Below are 23,563 nucleotides of genomic sequence, written 5' to 3'. Positions count from 1 at the left end.
TCTTCCAAGTATCTAGTAAAGTAACACATCACTTTTTAATTCACAAGAGAATATCAGAGTTAATTTTTCAAATAAGTGATGCTAGCATTGTGTGCACTGGTAACATGATGTTACTAGAACATTGATGTCCTAGACTAAATGTAAACATGCATTTATTCATCTCAAACAAAATTCGAATATGACGCAAACCTGCAATAATCAAATATGTAAAATAACACAAATATCCTTTACGTATTCAATCCTAATTTATTAACGAACGTCTTTGCTGCTGACCTTCGATGATCCAATTCAACCAGACTAAAACGCAAAAGTGACTTTAAATAAATGTAACATTTTTGCGCAAAAGTAACGTAATGCAAAACTTTCCATAAAAGTAACTATTGCAATTAGTTACCTTTTTTAGGGAGTAATATTATAACAATATTATATACTTTTAAAAGTAACTTTCCACAACACTGTTGGTAAACATCATCGACTTCTTTAAAAAAAAAAATCTTACCAACCCAAAGTTTTGAATAATATAATTGTAAATAAATATAAAAATCTATAATTTAGGTAAATAAATATATAAAATAAAAAAAGATCAATGAAAAGAATGCAACATGTTAAGTTTAGATGCCAAATCTCTCGTCCAATCAAAACAGAGCTCATTTAAATATGAATCTTAAAGCTACAGCACCGATAAAAATGTTAGTTTAACGCGAAAGATCCGAGAATGAAAAAATGTTCATGAAACACTAAAATATGCTCAAAGGTGTAGGATACGGTCTTTTTACCTAACAAAGTTAGCGATACATCAAAACGGCAGCTTCGTTGCCAGTCCAAAAACTGGTTTTGTGAAACAAGCGCGGCCTATTTCGGTTGGAAATGGAGGCAGGCCAGTGAATGGTATGAATCCAGGCCACCTCCTGCGTCTATGGGGGGCTCACCGCTTCCCTGCCTGGGCTTGGCAACACATCACTGCATCGCACACGCAAGACACACACTACACACGGCCGCTTTAGCCACAGCTGTCAATCAAGACGCCCCACGTCGGCTCGGACTTACTGGTGTGCAAATGGGCGCTTCTTTCAGGAGGTGGACTGTCCATGAACCCCTTCCCTGCATGTGTGTGTGTGTGTGTGAAAGAGTGTGTACGTGCTCACCGCTCTCCTCTGAAGTCTCCTGGGTGAGAGGCTTTTAGTGCTGGTGGGAGAACCTTCACAGTACGGGCTTTCCTCCTCTTCAGCGTCCTGTCGAGAGGCAGAAAAGAAAGAGAAACTGAGAAATCATGCATAGTACTTTCTTAATGTGTACCCAGTTTTACGGTGTGATTTTTAATTTAATGTTTCTTAAATTTCTCTTTCTCTTTCTAACATTCTTTAAAGGTATTATTTTATGTTCGACAGAAGAAAAAATAGATTTTTTGGGCATTTTATAAGGTTTCTGGGCAAAATACAATCATTTGAATAGAAAATGGTGTCCAAATTAAGAAGCTCTCTACGCAGAATTCAATACTGACACAACTGGCAATGGGTCTTTTTTGCCTGTAAAATTTCTGAGAGGTTTCCATGAAATTTCCCTATGTGACTGAACCTTTGTTTCACTTTAGTGCCCTCAGCATAAGAAAGAGAGGGAAGCTGAGAAATCACAAATGATATTTTCTTACTACATACTAATTTTTATCATGCACAGTTCGTCAGTGTGCATTATTACAAAAGTCATTTGATTTTGCCATTTATTAAGGTTAACATTTAAACAAATTAAGACAAAATCTTTCAAGAAGAAAATTTCAATAGTAGTTTCCTATGCAGATTTCAACGTCTTTTAAGTTAGTCGCACTAATTTTTTTCGCGTTCAGCTCGGTATGCAAGTGACTACAAATGAAAGAGCTACACTACTTACAAATTATGCTGAAAATCAGGAAACTGAGAAATCTCACAAAATACTTAACATTTACAAATTTTTATTGTGAAATTAAATAAAAAATTGAGTTCAGTCAACTTGAAATGTTAAGTTGTACTAAGTGACAACTTAGATATTAGTTGATTCAACTTAAAATTTTAAGGCAGTCAGGTAACTTACCCAGTTTTTAACTTTAACAAACCAAATTATTTGTTCAGGTTAACTCGAATATCTAAGCTGTCACTTAGTACAACTAAACATTTCCAGTTGACTAAACTTATTTGAGTTGACTGAACTTAAAAATATAAGGCAGCGACATTTATTGTTGCTCTTTGAACTATTTTCCAAGCAACTAGCAAATAGTTTCACGCACTAATAATGTTTTTTGCCTGTGAAATTTTGGAGAAATTGCCCTAAAGTGACAACACCTTTCCTCCTCTTAAGCATTCTGCTGAAAAGCAAAAAAAAAAAAAAAAAAAAAAAAAAGAGAGAGGAAAACTTAGAAATCACATTAAATACTTAATATTTACAAATTTTTTTGTGTAATTTGTCACTGTGCGCTATTCACAAAGGTTTTCAAAATTTTCCAAAATATCTTTTGTGTTCCACAGAAAAATTCATTTAATGTTGTCATTAATTAAGGTGCGGTCACATTTATCGTTGCTCAGTGAAATTTTACAGGAAAAAATCTGTGAAATTTTGTGGGTGAAATTCAGGGAGAGTGAAGAAGTTCCCTATATTCGCATTAGTTTTCAAGTTAATGCTAAAAGTGATTTCTGTGCAAACACTGTTTCACGCCCTGATAAAAAAAATGTTGCCTGTGAAATGCAGCGAAATAGCCTTAAATGTGACCTTCCTTCCTCTTAAGCATTGTGCTAAAAAAATAAAAAAGATAGGAAACTGAGAAATCACACAAAATACTTAACATTTACTAATTTTTATTGTGAATTAAAAAAAATAAATTGCACACAATAAAAATGAGTAAATGTTAAGTATTTTGTGTGATTGAATAATTTGTTGAGTCAACTTAAAATAATTTGTTACCCTGCTGCCTTAAAATGTTATGTTCAGTCAACTCAAATAAGTTCAGTCAACTCGAAATGTTAAGTTGTACTAAGTGACAACTTAGATATTAGTTGATTCAACTTAAAATTTTAAGGCAGCCAGGTAACTTAACCAGCTTTTAACTTTAACAAACTACATTTTTTGTTAAGTCAACTCAAATATCTAAGTTGTCACTTAGTTCAACTAAACATTTCAAGTTGACTAAACTTATTTGAGTTGATTGAACTTAATTTTAAGGCAGCAGGGTAACAAATAATTTTAAATTCACTCAACAAATTGTACTAATTTTATTGTGTGCAATTTATCAGTGTGCATTATTTAGAAAAGTTTTCCAAAATATCCTATGTGTTAAACACAAAAGTCATTTGATTTTTTACTTTAACTAAGGTGTGGCCACATTTATTGTTGCTCTGTGAAATTTTACAGGCAAAATCTGTAAAATTCCGTGGGCGAAATCAGTCCTTTAAGAGCAAAGTAGTTCCCCATATAGATTGCATTAGTATTCAAGTTAAAGTTAAAAGTGTTTGCTGTGGAAATGATGTGCTTCGCACAATAATAATTATTTCCCTGTGAAATTTTGCCGAAATTGCCCTAATGTAACAACACCTTTCCTCCTCCTAAGCATTCTGCTGAAAAGCAAAGAAAAATAGAGGAAAACTGAGAAATCACACTTAATACTCGTACCCAGTTTTATCGTGTGCAATTTGCTATGCTACGCTACAAGCCCTTGCACCACATGATTATTTACCCGCACACACACACACACACACCCAATAACACCAACTCATTTGAGCGCCGTCTTGTTCAAATCTGTTTTGGTTTAGCTGAAGCTGAGCAGACAGCCGCAGTGTATCAACTGTGAGAGGTCTCGTCTCCTCTGGGCCGCCTTTACGAGCTCCTGGCCTGACAGTTCACGCCACAATTGCCTTATCAAAGACATCAGTGTTATGGAAACATACATCTCGTTACATTAGCTTTGAAGAAATCACTCTCTCACTGATGAAATATGCAAAAAAATATGAAAGGTGGTGCTGGGGAGGGGGGATTAACATGACAGCCCATCGCCAGAGGCGCACTTGTTAGAAATGTACACTCCCGAACAAAGCGCTAAGCAGGTTTCACAAGCCATTTAAAACCCTGAGCGCGAGCCATGGGTGAAGTCACGTGATCCATCTTAAATAGTGTGTGTGCATGAGCCTGTATGAGTGTGAACGTGAGAGACCGCGAGCTGCCTATCCAGACAGCATTTCTGGGGATCGGAGATGCTTTCGAACGCTCATAATGTGTGGTTTTGACAGACTGAGAACTCTGAATAACTCACCTTTTGTGTAATCTTGTCCTTCATGTCGCGTATTTTCCGTTTTGCGTGATCTTTGGCCTTTCAAAAGAGAGAGAAAATTTGGGAAAATCAAACCACAGCAACAATGAAATCTTTAAAAAGGGAAAAGTCAATCATGTTAAAGGGATTCTTCACCCACAAACAAAATTATTTATTTATCCTCATGTCATTTCAAACCTGTATGACTTTGTGTTCTGTTAAACATAATAGAAGATATTTTGAGAAATGTCTTTGTGTTTTATTCCATACAATGAAAGTCAATTGGCTCCAAGATTGTTTGGTTCTCAACATTTTCAAAATATCTTTTTCATTGCAGAGAAGAAAGTCAGTCATTTGATTTTGCCATTTATCAAGTTATTTTTTTAAGTTGCCAGTCACTGACAGCATTTTTGATAATTTTCACAAAATTTTAAGTTCAGTCAACTCAAAAAAGTTTAGTCAACTTGAATTGCACTGAGTTACAACTTAGATATTCGAGTTGAGTCAACTTAAAATTTTAAGGCAGCCAGGTAACTTACTTAGCTTTTAACTTTAACAAACCCCATTTTTGTTAAGTCAACTCCAATATCTAAGTTGTCACTTCAAACATTTCAAGTTGACTAAACTTAAAATTAAGGCAGCAGGGTTTAACAAATTATTTTAAGTTAACTCAACAATTCTTTTTGGTTTATTCTTTCACACGCATCAAAAATTTAATGTGACTTTGCACTTCAGGATAGGAAAACCTGACCAACCAGCAGACTGATCTTGTTGCACAGCATCTGAAATGTTGTTATGGTCATTCTTAAATGCCCAAGCAAAGTCTGTCAAAGTATTTTTGTATAAATGCCTCCCAGAACTGTCTTACACGACTGCATTCCTAAACAGCAGGCATCCACCTCCATAAGCAATGACCACATTTATTGTGGTAATTTATTATATATGAAAATGACTTTATTCAATGGCTTCTCCTTCTTATCGTAGTAATATTTAGTGCCAGTTTATCAGGAAGTGACGATTTTGTTCTCTTTGACACCTTTGATGAACACTGTGCTTATTTGCAAATATTTATATCAATTTCGCGCACAAGAAAAAAAAGTACTGAGAAAATCTGATTCTGAACGATGATCAAAACATACACTGTAAAAAAAAAAACAATTCGAGTCAATTTAAAATAATTGGTTACCTGGCTACCTTAACATTTTAAGTTCAGTCAACTCAAAAAAGTGTCTTGTCAACTTGAATTGTTCAGTTGTACTAAGTGACAACTTAGATATTTGAGTTGATTCAACTTAACATTTTAAGGCAGTCACACATTTATTGTGGTAATTTATTATATATGAAAATGTATATATTTTATATCTCCTACTTTTCTTACTAATATTTAGTGCCAGTTCATCAGGAAGTGACGATTTTGTTCTCTTTGACACTTTTGATGGACACTGTGCTTATCTGCAAATGTTTATTGCAATTTTGTGCATAAGATATGTAGTAATTCACAACTTTGGATGGAAACCCAACTACTGGCCAAGAAACGTTGTTTCATAAATGACAGAAATTTCTTTCAATAACGGGGAAAGGGTTAATTCTAATTGTCTGTCAGGTTCTTAACAACGGCAAGAATTTGGTAAACTGCCAAACATAGGCTATTTTTTCCACATTCTGCACTGACTTTAAGGATAAACCTGCTTAATATACCAAAAACCATTACATATTCCAAATAATGTGTTTACCAAATCCTCAAAATTGACTCAAGACATAAAATCCTGATTGATACAGGCACATGCACAACTTTGGGCAGATTTCTAGTAACTACAATATTGGTTAATCAGGTTATCATTCCACATATGAAAGAAAGCAACAGTTTTGGAATGACATTAGGGAGAATTAAGCACCATACTGTAATGCCACAACTGTTTATAGCAAATATATAAAAATATTAACATATACTTTTTAAAATCCAAGGTCAGAACACCCTTTCCGCTGTGAACTTACCATCTGAAAGTTTTTCACGACTGGCTTTGCCCTCTGCCGCTACGGAGAAAAGAACATATGAATTTCCAGAGAACATGCCAGCATTTTCCGTAAGAGTTTTGCTGAATAAATCTCACATAAAATAAACACACATTTACTGTCACAAATCATTAACGGCTGAATAAACACCTTGTTCCTCGAGTCACAACGTTTGTTTTGCCCCAAAGCAATGAGAAACACCTTTGCCATTAAAACAAACTATTAAACAGGTCTGGTCCCTTTATACGAGTGTGGCACCAGAGAGAGTGACGCTCATAGCATTGAATGCTGTGTTCTTGTCTGATTTCATCTCGGTCTTTACCAGATGAATGCTGCAAGGCTAACACGCTAAACCTCTGAAATGCGGCGAGTTTACATCCCAAAGCCTTGACCGACATGACGGCGCCGCGGCCCTTTCTTATGGATTTGTGTCAGTCAGAGGATGTGAACTTTACACAAAACCTTTTGAAAAAGGCACTCCAGAGAACTAATTCGGCTCCGGCTGACGGATAGAAGGGAGGGAGAGAACGCAAAGAGACAGTCGAAAAGAAAACAGGCGCGAGAGACAGCACGGAGAGAGGTGAGAGGAAGACAGCAGAGAGAAGGAGAGAAGAAAAGAGGGCTTTTCTTTGTTCAATCTATCGAGTAATGGCTGTGTTTCCTGCCAGAAGTCTCGTGTCATCTCCGATGACTGGCTGTCACATCATATCAAGCCTGTCTCAACATCTTAACTGTCCCACGCCACAGTTTTCACCATCTTCCCTGGCATCGCATCTTCACTTTCAAGCGATTCGCTCAACTGGATACGTTTCATCACCTCGTAACCAAGAGGAAATAATAACGGCGCTCAGCTGCTTTGGGCTTAATTATTCAGCCGAAATTAACATTAAGATTATGAGCAGGAAAATGAATAATTGCCTGCTGCTTACCATCTTGGTGTGAATCCACTGCTGATAAGACCTCGAATTACCTAAAAAACAGTGTTAATATTAAATTCAGAATGAAATATTATTTAAAAAAAAAAATACATGAGATTATATATGACCGGGTATATTTGTAGCAATAGCCAAAAATACATTGAATGGGACAAAATTATCGCTTTTTCCTTTTATTTCAAAAATCATTAGGGTATTAAGTAAAGATCATGTTCCATGAAGATATTTAATAGAGTTCCTACTGTACATATATGAAAACCTAATTTTTGATAACGGATATGCATTACTAAGAACTTCATTTGGACAACTTTAATGGCGATTTTCTCAATATTTGGATTTTTTGCACCCTCAGATTCTTGATTTTCATATAGCTGTATCTCGGCCAAATACAGATCTTTTCAGATCATCTTTCAGATGATAAATCTCATGTAAATTTAAAAAATCTACTGTTAAGACTGGTTTTGTGGTCCAGGGTCACATATATATTACAAACGTTTGATGTCAGAACGATTTTTTTTAGTTTTTTTAAATGAAGGACGCGTTAAACGGATTAAAAGTGACAGTAATACAATGTAACATAATATTTTTATTTCTAAAATATGTTGTTTGAACTGTCTATTAATCAAACAATCCTGAAATGAAAAATGTACAACATTGACAAAAGTTTTCTTAGCACCAAATAAACATTTTATAATTTATGAAGGATCTTATGACAATGACGTGTAAAATGCATGAATAAATTACATTTTAGAATATATTAGGAATTTATTTGAAACTCTACTAATAATTCTACAATAAATATTACTATTTTTACTGTATTTTTGATCATAATGTTTTATTAAAGTGTATCATACAACCCCAAACTTTTGAATGGCAGTGTATGTATATTCAGAAATACATTAATTCATTTGTATAAGTATATGTATATATATATATATGTGACCCTGGACCACAAAACCAGTCTGAAGTCGCTGGGGTATATTTGTTGCAATAGCCAAAAATACATTGTATGGGTCAAAATTATTGTTTTTTCTTTTATGCCAAAAATCATTAGGAAATTAAGTAAAGTTCATGTTCCATGAAGATTTTTTGTAAAATTCCTACTATAAATATATCAAAATGTAATTTTTGTTTAGTAATATGCATTGTTAAGAACCTAATTTGGAGAAGTTTAAAGGTGATTTTCTCAGTATTTTGATTTTTTTGCATCCTCAGATTCTAGATATTCAAATAGTTGTATCTTGGCCAAATATTGTCCAATCCTAACAAACCATATATCAACAGAAAGCTTATTTATTGAGCTTTCATATGATGTATACATCTCAGTTTTGTAAAATTTAACCTTATGACTGGTTTTGTGGTCCAGGGTCACATATATTGTTTGAATAACTGATTTTAGAATAAAATATCTCTTATGAAACTTTTTTAGAGCTTGGCAATTGGTCACTTCTGCATTATCTGTATGGTAAGCAGCGGTATGGACCTTCTTCAATATTTCTTATCTTTGTATTCCACAGAAGTCATTCAGAAAATCAGTAAATAATGACAAATTTCAGTTTGGGCTATCTAGTAAAGGAATAGTTCACCCAAAAACTAAAATTCTGTCATTAATTACTCACCCTCATGTCGCTTCACACTCGTAAGACCTTGTTTATCTTTGGAACACAAATTAAGATATTTTTTATGAAATCCGAGATCATTCTGACCCTGCATAGACAGCAACTGACAGTCGCGGTACTCTTATTAATGCACGTGGAAGACTGACATGGAAGAGAAGAAATGGTTAAAGTTATTTTTGTTTTTCTTTGTACACAGAAAGTATCCTCGTAGCTTAGTTAAAGGCTGAGGTTGAACCACTCATGTCACATGGACTATTTTAACGATGTTCTCACTACCTTTGTAGGCCTTGACCGTGGTAGTTACATTGCTGTCTATGCAGGGTCAGAAAGCTCTCGGATTTCGTTAAAAATATCTTAATTTGTGCTCTGAAGATGAACAAAGGTCTTACGAGTGAGTAATTAATGACAGACATATTTTTGGGTAAACTAACCCTTCAAAATTGCACATTGTACAATGCCTGATGTTATTATAGCTACTGTTTCCTGAGAGTAAAAGTCATGCAAGTGTGTTTTCACTCATTGAAAGATGAAGAGGTGGCACTCACTTCTACAGAAGCCCCCCTCTGTGATCTCCTCTTCATAGACGTCTTTAAAGCCCCTTCCTGCGTTTAATTTGGCCAGTCTGCCTTCAATGAACTGCAGCCATAAATTAAAGTATCACAGGTTATTAAGGAAGAAGGGGGATGGAGAACAACACCAAAACAATTCCATCTAGACCGCTCCAGACGTGGTCACTGTGTGTAATTTACATCAGGTGATGGATTAACAGAATGTTGTGTGAGCAATGCCTTTTGGGAAGTTTAATTTCCTCCCTTGTCACTTAGACGACATAAAAGGGATCTAATAAATATGCCTATTAAAAGTGGGCCTATGGCAGTATGAAAACTTAAAATAATAGATAACTAGATTTATGTCCTGAAGAAAATGTTTGTAGCGCAGATAACATTTAATACTAAGGGTTAGGGGTTTTTCTTTAAGTGAAGCAATAGTGATGCTCATTGAAGTGAACGTCACTAACAAACCACTTTTTGAAAACATTCATTTAATGGGCTCACTGTTGTAACAGTGGGCCAAAACGGGTCTCAGGTGTCCCAGTAACTGAGTAAGGACATCTCTAGGGGTCAGCACCTTTCATTGGACTCTGCTACAGGATAACTACATTACAATCTCTTTAATGAGTGATGAGACCACAGGGTTCAGCCTTAACCACCCTACAGTCCAATTAGAGCATGTGATCAGGTCAAATTAACACCTATCCGAAATCTCATCCCTCAGTATCTGGTTACAGACACACTTTGGTTCCATTAATTGGACACTGCTTCTGCCTATCGGCTTGTTTGGGGGATATTAAAAGACGGGTGTCTGAGAAAAAACACTTGATGATGGAGTTAGTGTTGTTTGTTTTCGAAAACAGTGCTTTTTATTTTTTATGTTTTTTTAATGTTGCACAAATGTTGTAAGATGTTATGTTCAGGGTAACTGCATTCTAAACAGTGCTGGGTAGATTATTTGTGAATTGTAGTGTGTTACCGATTCCAAATTACATGACAATAATTGTAGTTAGTAACAGTGTAATTACATTACACATTTTAGGTAATATAATCAGGCTACTTTTTGATTACTTTTACCCGACTCGTTTATCACATTGTTTCAAATAAGACACAACTTTGTATCATTTTTATAATTTTTGAAAAATGTTTAAGCAATATTTATTTATAGAATACAATATAAAACATTTTGTTTTGGGCACTTCACATTCTTGAAATATCTTTTTCAGAGCTGACTAATCCAAGTGCCTCTGATTGGCCGGTTTTAGTGCTGACTAATCGAATCGTCTTTGATTGGCCTATTTTCGGCGCTGCCTAATCTAGACACCCGATTGGCACATTTTCCATGCTGACTAATCCAAGTGCCTCTGATTGGATCGTTTTCAGCGCTGACTAATTGAATCGCATCTGATTGGCCCGTTTTTCGGCGCTGACTAATCTAGACGCCCCGATTGGCCCGTTTTCAGTGCTGACTAATCTAAATGCCTCTGATTGGTGCATTTTTAGCACTGACTAATCTAAGCGTTTCTGATTGGCCTGTTTCCAGCGCAGACTAATCTAGGCACTTCTGTTTGGCCCGATTTCAGTACTGACTAATCGAATCGCCTCTGATTGGCCCATTTTTTGGTGCTGACTAATCTAGACTCCCCTGATTGGCCTGTTTTCAATGCTGACTAATTTAAACGCTTCTGACTGACCCATTTTTAGGGCTGACTAAACGCTTCTGATTGGCCTGTTTTCAGCTCTGACTAATCCAAGTGCCTCTGATTGGCCTGTTTTCAGTGCAGACGAATCAAATCACCTCTGATTGGCCCATTTTTGGCGCTGACTAATCAGGACATCCCTAATTGGCACGTTTTCAGTGCTGACTAATCCAAGTGCTTCTGATTGGCCCGTTTTCAGTGCTGACTAATCTAAGCACCTCTGATTGGGGAATTATCGCCACTGATTTGTGCTTTTTCAGCGCGGACTAATCTAAGCACTTTTGATGGGGGCGTTATTGCCTCTGTTTGGTTCAGTGCTGACTAATCTAAGCACCTCTGATTGGGGAATTATCGCCACTGATTTGTGCTTTTTCAGCGCGGACTAATCTAAGCACCTTTGATGGGGGCGTTATTGCCTCTGTTTGGTTCAGTGTTGACTAATCTAAGCGCCTCTGATTGGCCCATTTTCAGCGCTGACTAATCTAAGCACCTCTGATTGGTGCGTTTTTAGGGTTGACTAATCCAAGTGCTTCTGATTGACGCATTTTCAGAGTTGACTTACCTATGTGCCTATGATTAGCTCGTTTTTTTAGCGCTGACTAATCTAAGTGCCTCTGATTGGCCCGTTTTCAGCGTTGACTAATCTAACCTCCTCTGATTGGGCCGTTATCGCCTCTGATTGGTGCGTTTTTAGTGCTGACTAATCTAAGTGCCTCTGATTGGCCCGTTTTCAGCACTGACTAATCTAAACATCTCTGACTAGACATGAATTTCAGCACTGACTAATGTAAGCTCCTCTGATTGCCGTGTTTGCACTGCTGACTAATCTCAGCACCTCTGGTTGAGCCGTTTTCTAATCTAAGTCCCTCTGATTGGTGAAGTTCAACAAAAACACAACTGATTAGTTATAAGGACCAACACTGCACAAAACAGCATGTAAAAGCAATCTGATGCAGTGTGAGCAAATCTAAATGTAACTGTGAATTGACGCTTTCAATTTGTTTTAATCATTTTAATTGTAACAGCCTTAAAACATTGTTTAATTGTGCCCTTTGTCTTGAATTTATGGGGCATTTTTGCTCCTTTCGTAGCATTTTTGCCACAAGCCCTCATTAATTTCGGCCCCTGATTCCAACCATATTATTTAAGCTTACATGTTACACCTCAAATGAGAAGGGAAATCATAGTAAAGTCCCAAAAGAGAAGATCGTGAAATGGGGTCTAGCAAAGCCAAAGCACATTTCTGCCACTTCTTGTATATAATGTGCAATAAAAGCTTTGTGATCTTCACGTTCAATTACGACATGAACAAAAGGCAGCATCGTTAGCTGGGGAAATGTTTCCAAGCAACCAAATTTGCTGAACGCAACTATACCGCATTGAAAAATACAAAAGCACTGCATCTGAAGGTGTCAAGGGGGTAGTGATGAGAGTCTGGAGGAAGAACCGGTTAACCGGACCCATGCAGACAGGGAAATGGGGAGATGCCAGAGCGCTTCGAGCTCTCTCTCGTTGGCAGGTGATAGTGAGTTAGCATCAGGCGCTGGAAGACGTAGAGGGGGGGGAGTCAGGAGACAGAAAGCAGGTCGTCGTTGACAGACTTCCCCCGCAATCTCTTGGCAGCCAGCCTCTACTCGTTTCTAGGCAGGGCTGGCCTCCAAGCGGATGTGGTTCATGGTCAGAACGGGGCACAGTGGTGCTGGCCTTTTGCAGTACGGCCAAGTTGGAGATAAGGCCTCTCCCGGAGCTACTGCACAGGCGGGAGGTGGAGATGTCTTTGAACTACTGGTCACTATCTGGGTTTTGGAGGGAACGTTAGGCGGATGGTGCATCAAGATGGAGATGTGATTAAATGCGCAACTGCTCGTTCCGGGTATAAATTAAGACTTTCGCGGAGGGGGAAGGAAAGAGACTCGCTATCAAGGCTATAAATAGAGCTGGAGGGAGCATATAAGCAAGATTCCCTAAGAGTTACTGTGCAATATGCTGTAGGCGTATCTATACAAAAATCATACACGTGTCAACTAAAAGCCTAAAACAGGAACATTGCAAATGGGGTTTTAAGTAATTTATGGTTGAGGTGAAAACCCGTTTTCACTCGTTCCCACTGTACCTGCTTAAAGAGTTGCAGGTTCACGGCCATCTCAAGGAAACTTCTCATGGTGCTGGAGCGGTGTGCCACAAAGCTCTTCTCGCAGAAGGTGATTGGCTCTCCCTGGGGATGAGAAAGCTTGCTTTAATGACTATAGACAGTCCGCTACTGGCTAAAACGGCTGCAAACGGTGCTGCTTCATCCGAGACTCGCAGACAGATGTTTTGTTTGACTGCGCTCGCTTGTTTATCATCATCACCCGTTGCAATCAATTACATCATTTCAATTTCTCCCCAAGTCGCATGAACGGAATACAAAAACAAATAGTTGCCAGGAGAGAACTAAGGCTTGTTGGGAGCCCACACTTCATCTGCATGCGTCAATGGGAGAAGATTTGAGATCCTGTGGGCTTGTGGGGTTGAAAACAGATTTCAATGCGAATTGTTTGTAAATCCATCCCTGCACAAATTTTATTGCATTGCCATTTTGAAAGTGATTAAGAATGGTTTTTAAGAACAATATTTACAGAAATTTGTTCTTCTTGGATCTAGATATTCATGTAATGTAACGAATAATATATTAATAGTTTAATGAACTATTTTTACAGAAATTTGTTTCGTTGAATGTTAAACGTTCATAACTATTCTTACAAAAATCGCACCACACTGTTACACTGAATGTGATGATTTATATAAAAATTGTTCTTGTTGAATGTTAACTATTCATAATTATCTGTAAAACCATTCTTATACAAATTGCACTGCACTGTTGTAGTTAATGAAAATTTTTATTTAAGAATGGTTTTGAGAACAATTTTCACTCTTCATGCTGGTTGTTTCTATGTAAACAGTTTCAACAGCATTGCACTGAATGCAGCTATTTATGCAAGAATGATTTTAACGTGATTTTAAATAGTTTTCACAAAAAAAATATATTTTTTCCTCTGTAGACTTGTACTGTCACATTGAATGCAACTATTTGTGTAAGAATGCTACAATTTTCACAGAACTTTGTTTATCATTTCTATACAAATGGGTTGTAAAACTGTTTCTAGGCAAGCTGTACTGCATTGTTGCATTGAACTGCATGTCACTACTTGCATGCAAGGAAAGATTTACGAACAATTTTCATTTATGTAAGAATGGTTTTAATAATTATTCACAGAAAAAAAAACTGTTGTTTCTGTATAATCTATTCGCTTCGCGAAACTATTTCTAATCGAGTTGCATTAAATTGTCACATTGAATTGCATGCGGCTATGTATTCAAGTATAGTTTTACAAACAATTTTCATTAATCTAAAAAAGAGTTTTAATCATTTTTACTAAAAATACTTTATACCTTTAATACTATAAAGTGTTCGCACAACTATTTCTAATCAAGTTGTATTAAATTGTCAGATTGATTTGCATGCATAGTTTTACAACCAGTTTTCATTCATCTCAGAATGATTTTAATAGTTTTCACAGAAAAAAAAACAGTTGTTTCTGTATAAACTGTTTGCAAAACTATACCTAATCAAGTTGTTGCATTGAATTGCATGCAACTATTAATGCAAGTATACATGGGTCAAAGACGTTAAGATGTCCACATCCAAAAAAAAAAAATCAAAAGTGATCATGTCTATAGAAAGCACATTAAATGTAAGTAATTAATCTTTTAATATGTCATAAATTGTTTTTTGTTGTAAATATGCCTGACAAGATTGTTACACTGAATGACATTTTAGTGTATAATATGTATAATATTTAATTTTGTCCTTAGAAAAATAAAACCAAAAATGCAATGAAATTAAACAGAAAGCTTTTTCATATTTTTTTATTATTTTGTTTTTTTGGAAAAACAACAGCAATTTAAAACTTATAGTTTTTAAGCTTCAACCCTTTTATGTCTTTGAGCCACATGTAGTTTTACAAACAATCTATTCCTACGTAAATCGCATTGTGGCAATTTTAGCAAAGAATAGTTTTCTGATTTAAGATATGACTTATGGCAGAATTTTCATTTTTGGGTGAACTCAAAATGGTTTAAATATTTGTTTTTAGAATGTATTTTATTATTAATAAAACTTAATAATACTTCAATTATCATACTGAATTGGGTGCTATTACATGACTTTTAACAGAACGAATGAGCCTCAATAACAAGAAAAGCAAACATTTCTAACAACTTTTTTGTCCTAATTATAATCCAATTCTAAATTTGTATAATTCACTTTCACACGGCTAAATGGCGTGGCCTAAAACCTGTCTGATCTGCGCATTTGTTACCATTCGTTCCTGGTGCTTGGGGGTCAATAACAAAAGAGCCCCATGAGGCATCACACTACAGTGACCTATATAAGTCCACGATTGCCGACTCTTGCATGGGAGCTAATTATGATTTCCCTGCATTGTTTCATTTACAGCTCAGTTAGATGTCGGCGTTCTGCTAAGGCGCTGATGGGAAAGCATATGGGCCCCATAAAGCAGAGCGGTATTTCACACAGATGATTCGTCGCAAATGGAGGAGCCTCTTTAGAAATGCAGCACACAGAAGAAAAGCCATTATCGCAGAACATGACAGTAATGCCGGTGAAAAACTGGATGTGTAAAATCAAATACCGCTATCGCATTTCAGATGCATACAGGAATGATGCATAAATTACTGATTTTATAATAAAAGATTGCAACTAATGCAATGTTTTCAGCTAAATAGCACTCCAATGCTGTCGTTTCAAAGCCGTGAGGATGTTTTTTGGTCTCTGTAAAAACAAAGTGAAATATTAATCAAAATAAAGCAGCACAAAGGCAGATTTTCAATTGTTCAACTTCTCAGAATCCTAATGAGCTATAGGGCCGACTGTCAAAAGAGAGCTCCGTATTTGAGCTTGTGTTTTAAAGCAAATGCGAAGCAAATGAAAGTTGCATGACTGAGGGCCTTCAATAAAAAAACGAATAAAAACAGCAGTAATTCCATGTAGATTTGCAGACAATGTGCTCAATTGAGGCACCGCTTTGAAGGCTAAGAGTTGCGCAGACTTGACTTGGAGCATGTGTGTGTGTGTGTTTTTTCTAGCGGCGAAAAGACAGTTTGTGCACAAGCGCTGAAACATCAATAATGTATCTTCGCTCTGTGGGTCTACACAAACCAATTACTCTCTGCCTTGCCAACAAAGATGGCCACATTTGACAAACAGAGAGCGCACTTTGTTTTCCTCAACGCCACTCACCAAACCGAGAGGCACATTTCAGGAGTTTAGAGGGTCTGAGAAGACCACGAAGGGCCTGAGACTTCAAAGAGACTGTCCAGGCTTTTCAACATCTGACATTTCGGCTATGCAGACAGGCCCACCTTTCCCCACACCTGTTTTTTCCTTTCTTTCAGCCTTTCTGTTTCTTGAAAAGGCTTGGACTCAAAAAATAAAAACCGGCCACTTCTTAGCTTAAGGCTTATCTGAAACATTCAACATGTAAAATAAAATAAATGCGTATGTATAAATGTATTTTTTTTAGAATATGTAATAAGCTAATTTTTATAACATTTATATATATATATATATATATATATATATATAGTACAATATTTATTTTACTATGATAGTATATATAAGCATATTTTTTACATTTCAATAAAAATAATATCAACAAACATGTTTATAAATTTTATATTTTTGCATTATTAAATAACTTAATTATACGTTGTATTAATATAAAGAAATACACACAATAACAAGTATTATTACGCAAGTATATTATTATATTTCTTATTTTTTATATAGTATACAAGAGACAGTGTATTATTGTAATATTTTTTATTATTAAATAAAACATTATTATATTTGTATTTTATTTTCTTTGATTATATTTTATCAAAGTAAACTATATCCACAATAATATTTTACTATTTATATTAAAAAAATTTAAGTACTAATATAAAAGTTTAATATTATTTTATTTCTCTTTTTTTATTAAAATATTTGTTAAATATTTTATAATACACAATAAGCAAATTTTTATAACATTTCATTAAAATTAATTTTGCACTAAAAGCCTAGCAGGTAAAAAAAAAAAACATAAAATTAAAACAAAATTTAAAAAAAGCATAAAATAAAAATAAAATAATAATAATACTTTTTTGCATCAAAAGCCTTACATGAAAAAAAGTAAAAAATAAAAAAGTAATTTAAAATTAAATTTAACTAAACAAAAAAAAATGTACTAAAAGCTTTGCAGGAAAAAAAAAGTAAAAAAAAAAATAAATAAATAAATAAATAAATAAATAAAAAAGCGTAAAAAAATGAATAAAATAAAATAAATACTTTTAAAAAAAAGTTAAATAAAAACAAAACAATAAAAAATTTAAATAAATAAAATAAAAAAATTACCCCCCCCCCCCCAAAAACAAACAAACCCAAATTTGGTTAAAAATACAACAAACAAACAAATAAATAAACCAAAATTTTGTTGTAATTTCCTTTTTTAATTATTTTATGAAAAAAAAAAATAAAGTAAAACATAAATAAATAAAAAAACAAAAAACAAAAAAACATTACAAAAACAAAATAAATAAAATAAAAAATCATAAATAAAACAAAACAAAATCAAAAGCCTTGCAGAAAAAAATAACTAAATAAAAAAGCGTAAAACAATAATAAGTAATAAAATACTTTATATGCACTAAAAGCCTTGCAGGGAAAAATAAAGTAAAAAAATGTAAAATAAATAAATAAACAAAATAAAACAAGATAAAAAATGCGCAAATTAATGATTTTTTTTTTTGCACTAAAAACCTTGCAGGATAGCAATTACTGTATTAAGTATCAAGATGATACACAGTGTCGATAATGTGATGATAAGGTGATATTTTGCAAAGAGTTTGAAGTGAAGAGTGACAATCTTACAGGTTTATATCTCAGGGCATCCCGATAGGAGCCAAACAGCGCAGCTTGAGCATGCAGAAAGGCCCGAGCCACCCCGCTGCCTGTAGCAGTCGACTGCTTTTTCAGCTTACTCTTCAAACTGGAGACCTGAAAGAGAGAAAGAGAGAGAGAGAGAGAGAGAGAGAGAGAGAGAGAGAGAGAGAGAGTTAAATTAACACCTCTGAAATAGGTGGAGGAACAGGCAAACCCATTCAGAGTGTGAAGTGTCACATTTACAGGTCACCCCCCCCCACCCTAAAAAAGAGAGAAAGAAATAAAGAAAAGCCTTCTATCTCTCAAGAGCACCTGCTGCTCTGTTAATTGAAGCAATGGTGGTGTGTGCAGGGGTGGGGTCGGAGAGCAAAATGACTTTGGGCTCTCGTACCCTTCGCTTTCTTTGCCTCGTAGCCCAGCTACTTCCTAAATCTCTTCACATTCGTATGCTTTTATTGTTTCATGATATACACTGCTGTTATCTGCCACTCACTGCTTAGTTTGACTTTGGTACTGATAAACATGTTTTGGATTTTTGAATTCAGTTAGTTTTTGTATTTTTGAAGGATAAAAAAAAACTGATGGAGGAACACAGTCTCACAAAAAAAAAAATGTTTAGTTCATGTTGTATGTGTCAAATAGCGTCACTCAAAGAAATCACCAATACATTCATGTTAAAAAACAAAAACAAATGTTTTGCTAAAAACAGTATAAAATTAGAGAGAGCTATGGTTAGTTTATGTTGTCATATGTCAAATGGCATGATCCAAAGAGAACGTCTAGACATTTATGATATAGAAAAGACATTTTAAAAGATGAATAAATGTATTAAATGTAAAAACAAAGTAAAATTTATTTGCCATTAAAATTTTGTTGAAACTACAAAAAATACAACAAAATGTGTTTAATTTATTTTAAGTTAAAACCAAAATTTTGCTGAAAATACAATAAATAAATGAATAAATAAATGTTGAAAAAACAGTAAACCTTTCATTCAAGTTAAATCAAAATTACTCTGGAAAAAAATATAGTAAAATTTATTTGATGTTAAAACCAAAATTTTGTTGAAAATACAATAAATCAATAAATAAATGTAACAAAGAAAGAAAGAAAGAAAGAAAGAAAGAAAGAAAGAAAGAAAGAATTAAATTTAAATTGAAATGACAAAAAAATACAGTACATTTTATTAGACGTTAAAATCAAAAATACAATAAATAAATAAATGTAATAAATAAAGCAGAAAGAACGTTAAATTAAAAATTACTAGAGAAAAATACAATTATTATTTTTTTTATTAAGTATTATTTATTTTATGTTAAACCCAAATATTTGAAATTACAACAAACAAACAAACAAAAAATAAATCTATTATTAAAAGTTAAATCAAAATTACTCTTGGACAAATACAGTAAAAAAAAAAACTTAATGTATTTGATGTTAAAACAATTTTGTTAAAAATAAATAAATGAATAAATAAATAAATAAATAAATAAATGTTGGAAATACAATAAATAAATAAAAAGTTTAATTAAAATTACTTTGGAAAAAATACAAAAAAAAATGCTACTTAAAATAAACAAATAAATAAAAACACATAAATAAATCTTTCATTAAAGTTAATTCAAAATTATGTAATTCAAGTAAAAATTAAAATTACTCTGGACAAAATACAGTATAATTGAAAAAAGGCTGATTGAGCCGAAACGCGTAGATCTACTCTTTTAACTTTTTAAAAGATTTAGCCCATTGAATTAAAGGCTTTTTACTTCACGAGTGCCTTGGAGTACTTCATCTTCACAGTATAATTGTTTAATTTATTTTACGTTAAAAATCAAAACTGTTAAAAATGCAATAAATAAATCTTTCAAGTTAAATCAAAATTAATAAATAAATACATTTTATTCAATTTAAATCAAAATTACTCTGGAAAAAATACAGTAAAATTGTTTAATTTATTTGATATTAATAATTTGGTAAAAATACAACAATAAACAAACAAATAAATAAATAAGTCTGTAATTCAAGTTAAATTAAAATGACTCTGGAAAAAAATACAGTAAAATTTAATCTATTTGATGTTAAAGCCAAAATTTAGTTGAAACAATACTTAATATTTTTTTCAATATTGAATATTTTTTAATATCAATCAATCAATCAATCAATCAATCAAATCAATAAAGCTTAAAAATAACATAAATCTTTCATTCAACTTAAATTAAAATTACTCTATTAAAAATTTATAATTTATTTAATGTTAAAAACTAATTTTTGTTAAAAATGCAATAAATAAATAAATCTTACAAAACAGTAAAATTTTTAATTTATTTGATGTTAAAACAAAATTTTGTTGAAAAATGAATGAATGAATAAACGTTAAAAATACAATAAATAAATCTTACAATAAAGTCTTTCATTCAAGTTAAATTAAAATTACTCTGGGAAAAAAAACTATAAATTGTTTAATTTAGTTGATGTTAAATGTTTTAGTTGAAAATAAATGAATGAATGAATGAATGAATGAATGAATGAATGAATGAATACATAAATAAGTTTCTTTTAAGCTAAATTATTTTTTAACTTTCATTCAACTTAAATCAAAATTAGTCTGTAAAATACAGAAAATACAGTAAAATTGTTTAATTTATTTAATGTTAAAACCAAAATGTTGTTGAAAATAAGCAAACATACAAATAAATAAAGTCTTTCAATCAAGTAAAGAAATTAATTACTCTGGAAAACATACAGAATAATTGTTAAATTTATTTTATGTTAAAATCAAAACTTTGTTGAAAATGGAATAAATAAATGCTTAAATAAAAAAATACAGTAAAATTGTTTAATTTATTTGATATTAATATTAATACAACAATAAACAAACAAATAAATAAGTCTGTAATTCAAGTTAAGTTAAAATGACTCTGAAAAAAATTTAATCAGTTTAATATATTTTTTTCAACATTGAATATTTTTCAATATCAATCAATCAATCAATAAAGGTTAAAAATAACGAATCTTTCATTCAAGTTAAAATTACTCTATTAAAAATAATCATTTAATGTCAAAAACTAATTTTTGCTAAAAATACAATAAATAAATAAACCTTTAAAAAAACAGTAAAATTGTTTTTTGTAAAAAAAATGTATTTGTTGTTGAAACCACTTGACATTAAGTCATCAAAACTTTTGCTGAAAATAGTACAAAATTAATGGCACGACCCAAAGAAAAAAGAATTTTACAAAATAAATAAATGAACTACATCTAACAGCAAATTCTGTTTAATTTATTTAATAATAATACAATTTTTTTTTTTTTTGAAATGTTACCTTATTTGTCATCATTCCATAAACAAACACAAATCTGCAAAAAATAATAATAAACAAAGGAAGAAAAAGCATCTGAATTGCATGTCCCCCTCAGACTTCTCCCCAAACTCCCAAGCCTTCTGTATGGAATCATCCAAGCCTGTCATGAGACACAGCGGTGCACAAACACATGGGGATGAACCATGAAGCGCTGCTTGATCCAGGTAATGTAAGGTTAACCAAATTGATTACGTATGCTGCGGCGCTCACAACCATCTGCTGGCAATTCATTTGCACGCCTGCAATTCACACCGAGCGCCGTGCATATCAATAATCGCTTTAGCTTCCTTCATTAGGGAAGATCAAGTGAGGACCATAAACGAGAGTGTTTAGCCAATCCACTGAATACCAAGAGACGGATGGCTTCAGGAAGGCAGGAAAACCACCTGGCTGAATCGTCACTGACCCTGTTGAATGCGGAATATACACAATATACAACGAATTGGATTTTTGTTGTCTTTTGTTCTATTTGCGTCTATAGGGACGTGCCTTTTTTTCACAGCGTCCCTGAGCTGATGTGGCGAATCCTCCGAAGCATCAAACAGGAAGTTTAGCGGCGCTAAATTAACAAGTGTCATCTCCATATTCACGCTGGCTAAGTGCTTTTATGTTTATGTAAAGTTGGCGCCGTATTAATATTTCATGTTGATGCGTTGTCTTTTTTTTTCTCCACTCACTTCTCTCGCTCTCCCCAAACAATCCGTTAAACAGTCTTCATTTTTGAAGAATCAAAGAAAGCAAAATGCCACTCACACTCAGGAGAACATGCTGCATACCCAGTGGGCAAATAAGAGGAGATAAAACAAAAGGTTGTGCACAAGAACGCCTTCAATATTTCTGTATTAAGGTTCTGTCATATTCATAAAATGCAATTATATGGTGATTTATTTCTGACTTAAAATCTTAATTATTATTAGATAATTAGTCAGATTTAAAATGACTATAATATTATATAATAATAATTATTATTACTATGAAATATTTACTATTGTTATTTCATTTATCTTTTTTTTTTAATTTTATATGACTTTTAAAAATGTATTTATCTTAATTAATAAAATGTTTTCAAAACATTGTCATATCCACAAAAAAATCTAAAGTGAACTAAATCTGAATTATTATTAATATGTTTGATTAAGTCAGATTTAAATGACTACAATATTATATACTACTACTACTACTAATAACTACTATTTAGTATTTTTTATTATTATTAATGTGTAATTTACATTATTTTCTTTTTCAATCTTATATGATTGTTTTTGAATTAATTTATTTAGATTTTTATAAAATGTTTTTGAAACATTGTCATATCTATTAAATCAAAATATAAAGTGATTTATATCTGAATTATTATTAATAATTACAATTAAGTCAGATTTAAATGACTACAATATTATACTACTACTACTACTATTAATAATAATAATAACAACAATCATTTAATATTTATTATCATTAATATGTCATTTACATTATTTTCTTTTTCAATCTTTTTTACTTATCAGACTTTTTTATTAATTTAAATTTTTTTCAAATGTTTTCGAAACTTTGTCATATCATTAAATCAAAATATAAAGTGATTTAAATCTGACTTAAAATCTTAATTATTAATTAAAAAACATTAGTCAAACTTAAAGGACTATAATAATACTATTTAATATTTACTTTCATTAATATGTAATTTACATTATTTTCTTTTTCAATCCTATACAATAGTTTTTAATTAATTTATTTAAATTATAAAATGTTTTCGAAACATTGTCATATCCATAAAATTAAAATCTAAAGTGATTTAAATCTGACTTATTATTAATAATTACAATTAAGTCAGACTTAAATTACTATTACATAATAATAAGATTTTATTTCTTAATTTTCTTTCTATTTAATTTATAATAATTGCAATCTTATATGACTGACAGAATTAAAGGACTATAATATTATATACTAATAATTATTATTATTTAATATGTATGATTATTATTCGTGTAATTTACATTTTTTTTACTGTTTTTTAATTAATTTAATTATTATACAATGTTTTCAAAACATTGTCATATCCATAAAACTAAATATATAGTGATTTAAATCTGACCTAAAATCTTAATTATTATTATTAATTATGACT

At 32.5% G+C, this 23,563-nt stretch overlaps 1 protein-coding gene across 1 annotated transcript in view; it reads right to left on the bottom strand.

Annotated features, from left to right (window-relative positions):
• dennd1b (DENN/MADD domain containing 1B) overlaps positions 1–22,016 on the bottom strand; it is a 38,016-nt gene extending 16,000 nt beyond the window's left edge. Inside the window, exons 1-9 of the mRNA XM_073843673.1 lie at positions 21,922–22,016; positions 21,782–21,839; positions 18,059–18,184; positions 13,199–13,300; positions 9,380–9,470; positions 7,210–7,250; positions 6,263–6,301; positions 4,271–4,327; positions 1,146–1,232 (exon numbers count right to left, since the gene is read on the bottom strand). Of these exons, the coding sequence (XP_073699774.1) occupies positions 1,146–1,232; positions 4,271–4,327; positions 6,263–6,301; positions 7,210–7,250; positions 9,380–9,470; positions 13,199–13,300; positions 18,059–18,184; positions 21,782–21,839; positions 21,922–22,016 (696 nt within the window). The remainder of the gene's footprint in view (positions 1–1,145; positions 1,233–4,270; positions 4,328–6,262; positions 6,302–7,209; positions 7,251–9,379; positions 9,471–13,198; positions 13,301–18,058; positions 18,185–21,781; positions 21,840–21,921) is intronic.
• Positions 22,017–23,563: the final 1,547 nt, after the last annotated feature.

This window comes from Garra rufa, chromosome 7, assembly GCF_049309525.1.
Source record: "Garra rufa chromosome 7, GarRuf1.0, whole genome shotgun sequence".
NCBI classification, from domain to species: Eukaryota; Metazoa; Chordata; class Actinopteri; order Cypriniformes; family Cyprinidae; genus Garra; species Garra rufa.
This window is presented reverse-complemented; position numbering and strand designations above follow the sequence as displayed.